The 10,726-nt window shown below is 54.0% G+C and overlaps 1 protein-coding gene across 1 annotated transcript in view; it reads left to right on the top strand.

Annotated features, from left to right (window-relative positions):
- Positions 1 to 7,441: 7,441 nt before the first annotated feature.
- Positions 7,442 to 10,726, top strand: part of KCNK9 (potassium two pore domain channel subfamily K member 9) — a 101,873-nt gene continuing 98,588 nt past the window's right edge. Inside the window, exon 1 of the mRNA XM_026113608.2 lies at positions 7,442 to 8,046. Within this exon, the coding sequence (XP_025969393.1) occupies positions 7,467 to 8,046 (580 nt within the window). The 5' untranslated portion in view covers positions 7,442 to 7,466. The remainder of the gene's footprint in view (positions 8,047 to 10,726) is intronic.

The raw sequence follows: 10,726 nt of genomic DNA, 5'->3' as shown, positions 1-10,726 counted from the left end.
TTTCGGTATGCAAGGTACTCATCTGAAGTATGCATCAAATACTATGTTGAGGTGTCAACGACAGTAAATGCAAAAGTGATAGCCACACTGTAGGCAACCGGAAATCTGCAAATAGATCTGGAAGTCACATTGGCTCAAGAAACTTAGGTGAAATCAATTCTGTAATGAATGTGTCAATAATCAACACCTTTGCAGTATTAATTTCTCCAAGGCAGCCTGTTTCTCTACAGCATGCCTACAAGCCTTGCATGTATTACTGTCAGTGATTGACGCTGTCCCCTTAACTGCTCATGTTCAAAGAAACCTTTGTGCCTATACAGAAATTCTGTGTTTGAGTGAAACATCTTCCAAATCCTTCACAGCAGAGAAGGAAGAGACCTTTGGCTTGAATACTGAGGAGTGAACGCACCCTTTCTGTCATGCACAAGCTCTGCAGAATAAAAATGATACATGAATATAAAAATAGAACAGAAGAGGCTATTTAGGTTGGACCAGATGCTCACATTCCTGCCACCTAGGTTGATTAAATATTAGTGAATTCACTGTAAAAAGAAATAAGTGTGGGAAAAATACGAAGTGTAGGTCTGATCCTGTTCATTTTTCTCCCACATGTGAACTTGCTTCACACAAGCACTGTCTTCCGAAGTCAGTGAGACTATTCGCCCATGCTTTCTGTCACCATCAATTTCTTTCAAGAGGACTGTCATGTTGCAGGCAGAGGGGGAATGGAGGCAAGAATTAAAACGTTGTCTCCCTGTTCTGTCTTCTTCTACGTAAACACTGCTTGGGGAAGAGAATACTATCGAAGGATTTTGGACTGGCCTGAGCATATCCAGTAGAGGTTGTACAACAGTGGGAAAAGGTAAAAAGAATAAAATGAGAACTGCACAGGAAAGGTTCCCTTCTCCATCATTTTCCTGAGCTCCTGCACTAAGGACCCAGGTGCATTCACCTGCTAAGCAGAGCTCAGCTTCCTCTTGCAGTCAGCGCAATGAGTCCCTGTGCCACAAACACTTCACTGAGTGTGTGAATGCACAGAGCTGACAGAAACACAAAACGAGAAGAGAGCTTGTGAAGCTAAAGGGAGGTTTGCCTCCTTACAGTCCAGCGTCTAATCCTTTTTGCGATAATCTTTGCATTCGTGGAGAGTCTACACTAACAGCCTGCTCCGAAGACTGCCAGAGCTGATGAGAAAACTCTGACTATGATAGGCAGGCATTGCATTTTTATCTTGAGCCACTTCTCTATTCATAACATTTCAACGTCCTCCTCAGTGCTGCAGCTGCATTGTGAAACACAGTCCTCACTCATGGCCACATCAGTTCCTGAACTGTTTTTTTAAAAACTTACAAGAAAGAACTTTCATGGGGTGAGCTATTCTCAACCCCTGATATTTTTCTTACACATTCCTGATCTTCCAGAGTGTTGGAATTGCTGCAGATCAGAAAAATTCATCCCATGTAAACAGCGTGGTAATAACCATTGCCTGTGTGTGACCACCTTCCGTGAAGAACTGCTTATTGCCGCTTAAAAGAATAATCGTAGCAAATTTCATCACTCATCAGGTGTCGAAATATATCTCCTGCCTGACCATCTAAGCTTCTTTAGGTCATGCAGAGCTGGAGATGACAAAGCTTACCACAGTATTTGTATAGCAGCAATTCAAAGAAATCCCAGATAGGGCCAAGACACTGCACAGGGAGGAACCGAGCCAGGGCTGCACCTCTGTCTTGCTTGCCTGTATGCGAGGAAAGAATTGGGCATGGAGCCTCTTACTGTTATTGCTCGTGGCAAACAGATGGGGAATCCATACAGAGCTGTTGTGTTATAGCCCTGTGTGGGGACACGGACACAAAATGGGGCTGCCTTGCTTGCCCTTCAAAAACTCCACCAGATCATGAGGGGAATGGAGAAACTGCATAGACACCAATTCTTCACTTTCTCTTTCAGTACAGGAGTTGAAGGGACCATCGAAATAAGCCTGATTTGAACTAACAGAAGTGTTCTTCCCGCTGCGAATAAATAGATCTGTTGAACTCCTTGTCAGGGGATGTTGTGGATGCAAAATTTTAACCTGGATTCAAGAAGAGAAAGGATAAGTCCTTGGAGGAGATATCTATTACAGGTCACTTAATAGAGCAACTGCATCAGGCTCAGAAAATCCTCTGAATTAAAATAGTCTGAGGCTGGGAAAGCATTTGGGGCAGAGAAAAGAATCACATATACTTGTTCTGTTTGAATTTCTCCCTACATGTCTGCTACAACCACTGCTGGAGACAGGCTGCTGGGCTGAATGAACCCTTGCCCTGAACCAGTACTGCCATTCTTACCATCTTCTTGCCATTGTTTTAAGAGAAAGAAAATCATTTCCTGATAACCTGTGGAGAAAAATGAATGGGTTTGCTATTTTTCTTTCCAGTTTTGATCACTTCTTTCAGTTGTTTTTTCTGTTCTGATTTTTTTTCCTTATCTGGGATGTTGTGAGGCCAGTGTTTGAACTGGAAGATGGCTTGTGGATTGGAAGCTCTCGGCCACTTCTTGCAGAGACACAGACATTACGTCTCTGTCAAGCAATATCTGACAGGGCAACAGTAGCAACAAGACAGGGCCACAAAAGAAACCAGCAAGTAAGTTCCCCTCGCAGCTAGCATTCTCCTTCACTGCAGAGTAAACTCCAGGCAAAGCTTGAGCACCCACACTCTCTTATCTTGATTATGGGAGAGTTTTACCTCCCTTGGCTTCTTGCAGAGGGAGTGGGGGAAATCTTGGATTAGCACAGCTCTCAGCAGCCATGCAACCACTATCCAGCTCAGGGGTTCTCTTCCAGCCTGTTTGCTCTCCCTCAAGTTAGCTAATTTGAGAGCAGCTAAACTATATGTGGACACCTTAAGTCAACCTTTCTTTCAATGAACAATCAAGGTTCACTCTTTCAGTAGCTCTGCCTACAACTGTGCGGGTCCCTAGATGGTCAAACAGTTTTCCATAGGAGAAAAGATGTGATTTTTTTTAACGGAGAACAGTTTTGGCCAGGAGAGACCTTTTTAGCCACTTTCATTTACAGTAAAAAAGAAAAAGCTTTCCAGCCATCCCTCACCCCTCCAATACTTTCCCTGTCACATTTACACAAAGATATTTTCTAGCTCCTTCACCTTTACAGTTTCCTTTTCTCTCTGTTATGCTGTTTACACCCTTGGGTCCCAATCCTGCAATCAGGGTGACAACACACTTTCTGTTCCAGGGTGAGTGTATCTGTCTCTGCCCTTCACTCCGGTGACTTCAGCTCAGTCTGGCACTCAGGCAGAGCCAGTGAGCTGAGCCATCGATCAGCTTGTTGACAGTCACTCCTTCTCCCTCAGGTTTGACTGACTGCTTTGCTGCAGACAAAAACTTCTCTTCAGATGTTATTTGCACCACGGTTCAAATGTGGAGTTTTACTGGCAAGTCTGGATGAGCAAAGTCTGGGGACACTAAGAAAATAATACTTTCTCTGCAACAAGATCGGCAAACAAGAAGAAAATCCCAAATTCTGGGGGTTCCTGTGGATGCAAACATAGGTTTAAAAGGTGACTGTGGCTTTTATCTAAACAACGATGAAACCTTTGAGAGTACACACAACTACAAATGTTTCCTGCTCCTACAGCCTCACAGAAATACTCAGATATTCTTCCAGAAAGCACTACAACCGGTCTGCAGTTTGACACTGTCGCCTGAGCAGAGGAAGGCTGCAAGCCCGTGACCGTGCGTGCGTGCCTCTGCCCTGCACCTCCGTGACCGTCACGCTACCGTGTACCCGCAAGCACCACGGAGACCTCATCCATTCCCAGCTGCTCACAGGATACGCTTCAACCCCGGGCTAACCACCACTTTCCAGCTAAAGGTTAATTACTCCGGGGGACATTTTCATCCAAGCTGTTGCCCGCAGGTTGCAGTCCCTGCTGGAGCGCTATTTTTAGACCAGCTCCTTCGTTGCTATTGATCCCAGTCACCCTCTGTTAATTAGATACACACAACACACACAGCATTTGCAACTCATTTATCAATTCAGTTCAGCACCTCCCTCCCCTGAGATGTAATTTGGAGCCCTCCTCGAATCATGTTATTGATCTCTCTCAGCAACTTTGCTATAGGATTCTCTGTGTTGAAAACTATTTATAGATCTGTCTTTTTCTCCCGGTCTCCCTTGGGGAATCAGAAATGGGCAACAGCAATCAGACTTCTATTTTTAAGAAGGAGTTGATCGAAACCAGATATTTCCTCTTTTCCCTTTCTTTCCCCTCCTTCCCCCTGTTGCTATTACACACAGGCTTCTGTCAGCCAGCGAGGCTTTCTTGCTCTGTGCGGTGCTGTGACAATTTTGGTAACGCTTAGGTGACGTGATCCAGCCTTTGCCCTGGGTGAAATCTCCATCCCCAAATCAACAGATTGAATTCCCTCTCCTCTGACTGAAACCCTGCTCAGACTGAACCCCCTGAGTCCATGAGTTTCACGAAGGGCTTCACGGGGAGCCTGAGACCTACCTTTCAAAGGGTTTCAGGCTTGGAGGTGGCCTTTTCAGCCCAGAGGTGTGATCCCTTTTGAAGGCCCTGGGTTCCCACCGCCTGCTAACGTCTCTGCAAGGGCATCCAAGGGCCTTAGTGCGTAGTCAGGAGTGAGGCAGATGGAGCTGCTCCTAGGGACAGAGGGATTAAAGTAGCCTTCGAGGGAGACCTAAAACGAGAGATGTCATGAGAGCTGGAGAAGCCTGGAGAAGCTCAGCCTTCACTGCGGGCCGTTGCTTGGGTGGGGATGGGCAGGCGGGGGGAGAAGCGGGCACCCCCGGACGCCCTGCGCACGGGCGGCAGCGCGGAGCCGTGGAGCCGGGCCGGGCCCTGCCGACCGGTGGCCACCTGGCTCCTCTGAGTCACCGTGTTTGCGCAGCGGCTGTGGGGCGGCGCGGGCCACGGGCCGACCCGCGTGGCTGGGCGGGGGGTGTGGAGCAGGACGGGGTCTGTGGGATGGAGGCTGTGTGTCCCGTGTGGGATGGGGCGGTGTGCTGTGTGCGGAGCGGGGTGTGTGTGGGGCTGTGGTGCACGAAGGGGGCTGTGGTGTGTGCTGGAGGCCTGTGTGTGCACGGGGGTGGTGTGTGTGTGTGCGGGGAGGCTGTTTAGCGGCGCTGTGTGTTGTGTGTGGGTGTGTGGGTGGGGGGCTGTGCTGGAGGAGCTGTGGTGAGTGTGGGGCTGCAGTGTGTGGGGCTGTGTGTGGGGGGATGGGATGGGGTGTGTGGGGCTGTGTGTGGAGCTGTGTGGGGGCCTGTGGTGTGAGGGGGGCTGTGTGTAGGGCTGTTGTTGGGGGACTCTGTGTGTGTGGAGCTGGGGTGTGTGTAGGGCCATGTGGAAGGTTGTGGTGTGTGTAGGGCTGTGTGTGGGGCTGTGTAGATGTGGGGCAGTGTGTGTAGAGCTGCAGGGGTGTATGTGGGGGGGCTGAGGTGTATGCAGGGCTGTGTGGGGCTGTATAGGGGGCTACAGTTTGTGTAGGGCTGTGTGTAGGGCTGTCTGTGGGGCTGTGGTGTGTGTAGGGGGGACTGTGTGTTGGGCTGTGGTGTGTGGGGGACTGTGACGTGTGTAGGGCTGCATGTGTGGCTGTGTATGTGTGGGGCATGCAGTGTATGCGTGGGGCAGGCAGTGCGTGTAGGGCTGCGGGGGTGTGGGAGTGGCTGAGGCTTGTGCAGGGCTGTGTGGGGCTGTACAGGGGGCTGTGGTGTGCGTAGGGCTGTGCGTAGGGCTGTCTGTGGGGCTGCAGTGTGTGTAGGGCTGTGGGCGGGCTGTGGCGCGCGCAGGGCTGTGGTGGGGGGACTGTGTGGAGGGCCGTGTGGGGGGGTGCCGTGTGCACAGGACCGCGTGTGGGGCTGCGTGTGGGGCTGCGCTGTGTGTGGGGCTGCGTGTGGGGCTGCGCGTGGCCGCGGCGCCCCCCGCGCGCTGCCTCCGTCCCGCCTCCCGCTGCGGGGCGGCGGCGGCGGCAGCAGCAGCAGCAGCCCCGGGCGCGGCCGGAGCCGGGGCGGTCCCGGCGCGCGGCTGGCGGGGGGGGAGGGGGAGGGGCGCGCGCCACCTGTCCCGACCGTTAACGCTCCGCCACAGCCGGCGGCAGCCAGGCCGCAGCGGGCGCGGCCACCGGCCCGCTCTGCCCCCCCCCCCCCCCGCACCGCACCGCGCCGTGCCGAGCCCGGGGCAGAGCAGCCAGCGCCGCCGCGCCGCCACAGCCCGGCCCCGCTTCACCGCCGGGGCGTGGCCGCGCCCGGGGGGGAGGAGGAGGAGGAGGAGGAGGAGGAGGAGAAGGAGGGGGGCGGCGGGAAGGAGCCCCGCGGCCTCTCCCTGACAGGGCGGCGCCGACGGGGTTAAGGCGCTGCCCGCGGCGGGCCGCCCTCCGCCGGGGCGCGCGCACACACACACACACCCGCGCTCGCACACCCGCACGCGGCGATGGCTGCGGGGCGCGGGCTGGCTGTTCCCCGAGATGATGTCAAGAGCCTGGGAGAAGGAGGAGGAGGAGGAGGAGGACGGTTGCTCTTTTTCTTAACGGCTTTGTTCTAAACCCATCCGAAATAAAGCAGCGCCCAGCCCCGCGCGCCGGCGGAGCAGCCGTGAAAGTAGCTTTTTTTTTTCTTTCCTCTTTTTTTTTTTTTAATTTCTTTTTTCCTTCCCCTCCTCTCCGGGCTTGTGTCCGCGCGGGGCCGAGCCCGCTCCCTCCTGCCCCGGCCCGGCTTCTCCGCTCCTCCCGGCGGCGGAGGGCTGGAGGCAGCGCCCGGCCGCGGCGCCGCCCTGCCCCGCGCAGGTGCCCCGAGCGCCCGGCAGCCGCCTGCCTCCTCGGCGCCCTCCCGCCGCCGCCGCCACCCGGGGCGGCTCCTCCCGCTCGCCGCGGCTCCCCGCCGCCGCCGCCGCCGCCAGGGCCACGCCGGCGGCCGAGCGCGCCCGCCTCCCGCCGGAGCGGCGGGCCGGCCCGCGGCGCCCGGGGATGCTGCCCCCAACTCCCCGCCCGCCGCCTGACGCCGCCGCCGCCGCCGCCGTCCTCGCCGCGCCGGACGCCGCTCCGCTGCCCGCGCCGCGGCCACCTGCAGCAGCCCGCCTGCCCTCCGCACCGCCGCGCCGGCAGTGAGGCGCCCGCCGGCCCCCCGCGGCCGGGCCGCAGCCCGGTGGGTCCCCGCCGCCGCCGCCGCCGCCGCCGCCGCCCCGCCGCCCCGCGGATGGGCGCGCTGCCGCCGCCCGGCCCCCGCCGGCCCCGCGGCGCCGCCTGAAGAAACTTGGGACGGGGACGGCCCGCGGCTGCCCCGCGCGCCCCGCCCGGCCGCGGGCGACCCCGCGCCGCCTTCGCGGGGGGACCCGCCTCCCGCAGCGCCCCGGCCCGCGGCCCCCCCGTCCCCTCCCCGCGGCGGGAGCGCGGCGGGGCCCCGCTGCCCCCGGCCGCGGTGCTGGGCAGCGGCGGCCGTGCCCTGGATGGCCCTGCGCACCGGGACGGCTTGGTTCGGGCACGTCCTGCGCAGAGTTTCCCGGCTCCAGGGCACCTGGTCCCGGCGCTCCAGCAGCCTCCTGTGCCTCTCCTCCTCCCAGGAGCCCGAGCAGGCCGGCGGGGAGCGGCCGCCGCCGCAGCACAAGCTGCCCCGGAGCGGCGGCGGCGGCGGGCGCCGCCGGCCCCCCCGGCAGCCGCCCCCCTGCTGCGGCTGCTGCGGCCTGTCGGATCCCCGGGCGGCCAGGGGGGGACATGGTCCCCTCACTCGCCCCTTGCTGGCGGCCATGAAGAGGCAGAACGTGCGGACCCTGTCCCTCATCATCTGCACGTTCACCTACCTGCTGGTCGGGGCCGCCGTCTTTGATGCCCTGGAGTCCGACAACGAGATGCGGGAGGAGGAGAAACTCAAAGCCGAGGAGATCCGGCTCAAAGGAAAGTACAACATCACCAGCGAGGACTACCGGCAGCTGGAGTTGGTGATCATGCAGTCTGAGCCGCACCGGGCCGGCGTCCAGTGGAAATTCGCCGGCTCCTTCTACTTTGCCATCACGGTCATCACGACCATTGGTGAGTGTCTCACCTCGGGGAGGCTGGCCGGGGCCGGGGCTGAGATAAGAAGCCCCCGCGGCTGGGAGAAAGGGAGAGGGGCGGGGGGCTGCGGCTTGCAAAAGGTTAAGTGCAGGATGAGTCTCTTGGCTTTCCCCCCTGCAGGGACTGTGTTATGCAATTCACTGCTCTCCACGGGCACTTGTTGGACTTGGAGGTGTCCCGCACCTTCTCCCCTGGAGATGGAGCCTGTGTCCCCTGGGTGGGACTGGAGAGGACTGGGGCTGGCCAGGTGGGGGGACTGGCGCTGGCCAGGTGGCTACCAGCAAGCTGAGGCTGGGGTGGCAAGGAGGAGGGGAGAAGAGGCATCATGATGACCTCCTGGGGTCCCCTGCAAGGAGCACGAGGCCGTGTTGCTGTGCACCTCCTTGGACTGTGCATGCACCTTCACTTAAGAGGCACGGGGGAAACTTAGGCAAAAAGCTGTTGGATGAGGACAAAAATGCTGAGGGCAGAGGAGCTGGATCAGCTGTGCAACCCCTTTCTGTAGCCACTTAGTCCCTCTTTCACAAAGTTTGTTTTGAGGTTGACAAGGGCTGTGGTAGGGTTTCCCCACAGCTGTGCTCCCATAGCTGGGCCTCTCCTGTGCCCTCCCAATGTGTTCCTGAAGTTTTCAGTGCAGCTGGAGAGTCTGGTGTGCCAACAGGTCACAGAGTGTGTCTCTGCTTTGTGGGCACACGGTCCAACAGGCAAAGCGATACCTGCTGTCACGTCTTTGTTGCTGAGCGTAAGTGTGTCCGTTCCCAGGACTGTAGAGGGACAGTCAGCGGACAGAGCCACAGACTGTCATTTTGTACTTCTCTGCTTCGCTCAGCTGAATCAGTGTTTCACATAAAGTTTGCTTCTCTGCTGTAAAAATAAATACCACGATAACTAGAGGCTGTAATGTGCCAACAGAACTGTGCTACAGTTGTGCTACAACTTGATGAGCAGGTGTGTTTTTCCTTGTTCTGCATTAATTAGGGTGTATTTGGTGAGGCAGTTGATATATCCTTCTCACAGCACTTCTACATGTGCCCCTCTCACATCTGGGGAGATCTGAAAAGATCTCTCTAGCTCAGGGGATGTTTGATAATGGATTATATTGAACAGGACAAGAAAGACTAGCTCTCTCATTAATACAGAAAGACTCGATCTTTTTACTGCTTAGCACTTGTTACAACAAATTTGCACATTATCACCTCAAGATATTGTTCAGTTTTCAGCAGAATGTCCAATCCACTATCCTTTGTATTTACTTACATTTGTGTTTAATTTTATTACCTGGGGTAGTAAATAGTTTCCTGAGGAAGACCATTTAACAATCTGAAGCCTGTTTGTCCTTACAAAGATAAGATTTTTAAGGGATAATTTCTTCTGTTTATGTTACTGCATGCATAAATATATACATACGTGTATGTATGCATCAATAGGCTAGAGAGTATAGTGCAGAATACAACTTTATAATAGCAAGGCAAATGAATTAGATTTCCTATCATTCATTACGATGTCAGAACTCGACTCCTGCTCTGATCACTAATTCTCTCATCCTTGATATGTGTCTTGTAATTTATTCCTGCTAGGTGAATGCTGGATTATCGTGCCCTTCTGGATTATGTACAAGGTTTACACACACATGCCCATATACTCGCTGTGCCCTATACTCCTGCTCTAGGAGGTGACTGCAATACTTTCGGTGTTCTTACACTCTGTTGGTGACAGGTAGAAAGGGCTGCTTAGCTCTTGGCTGCTTAGACAGTGTTTTACCTGGAAACAACTACAACTTGCTTAGGAAACCCTACAATTTTCTCGTGCAAAGAGCTGAGACTCATTTAGGAAGCTCAGAGCATGTCAGCGTGCAGAGGATGGTGTACATTTCTGTAGGCAGAGGTGCTTCGGGATGTCAGAATTGTTTAAATTTAAAAGGTGTATAGCAACAGGGAACCACTGGGAGGAAGAGTGGTAATAAAGAATGGTGCAGAAACACAGAAATCCTGTAATGATTGTTCATTTAGGAAACTCTGCTCTAGTAGGATACGTGATCAGTCTTTTAAAAGTTTATTAATAGTTACTATCTGCATTTTGCCAAATATACTTTTCTTCTGTTTTGCCTATCTCTTCAGTGCTAGAGCAGCTTAGTGAGGTTATCTGTTCTATTGGTAGTCTGTAGAAGTGAGCATGGAAAGTTTTTCTTTAATTTCTTATTTGTACTAGAAGAGCTTGGTTCACAGGGGGAAAGATACTTTCTATATCTAAATTCTGAGGAAATTAAGAAAGGATTTCCTCTCTATGGTATTGTTTCCTGCACAGGGCAGTGATCTTAAATGTTCGTATTAATCTTCTACAATGATTCTTATTTTCAGTCTAAGCCGGTGTATGTTCTAACATACATTTCCTTCTCCCTCTCAGACCTTCCAGACAGACTTCAAGAAGCACATGCATTGTGTGCATTAGTGAACGTGCTTTAGTCAGTAAGTGTCTTTATTATCTAAATAACCATCTCAGGCTGAATTTTAAAATAGATCGAGTAAAATACTTTGTTGCCTATTCTGGAGTGGTAAATTTATCTCCACAAACTTCTCTTGAAAGAAGTGTAGCAGCAATCAGTCGACCACAAAGTCTGGCAATATGCATATGATAGCAGACTAATTTACGTCTAAGT

The sequence above is a fragment of the Dromaius novaehollandiae genome, chromosome 2, assembly GCF_036370855.1.
Source record: "Dromaius novaehollandiae isolate bDroNov1 chromosome 2, bDroNov1.hap1, whole genome shotgun sequence".
NCBI classification, from domain to species: domain Eukaryota; kingdom Metazoa; phylum Chordata; class Aves; order Casuariiformes; family Dromaiidae; genus Dromaius; species Dromaius novaehollandiae.
Note: the sequence above shows the minus strand (reverse complement) of the source record. Positions and strands in the feature narration are given on the sequence as shown.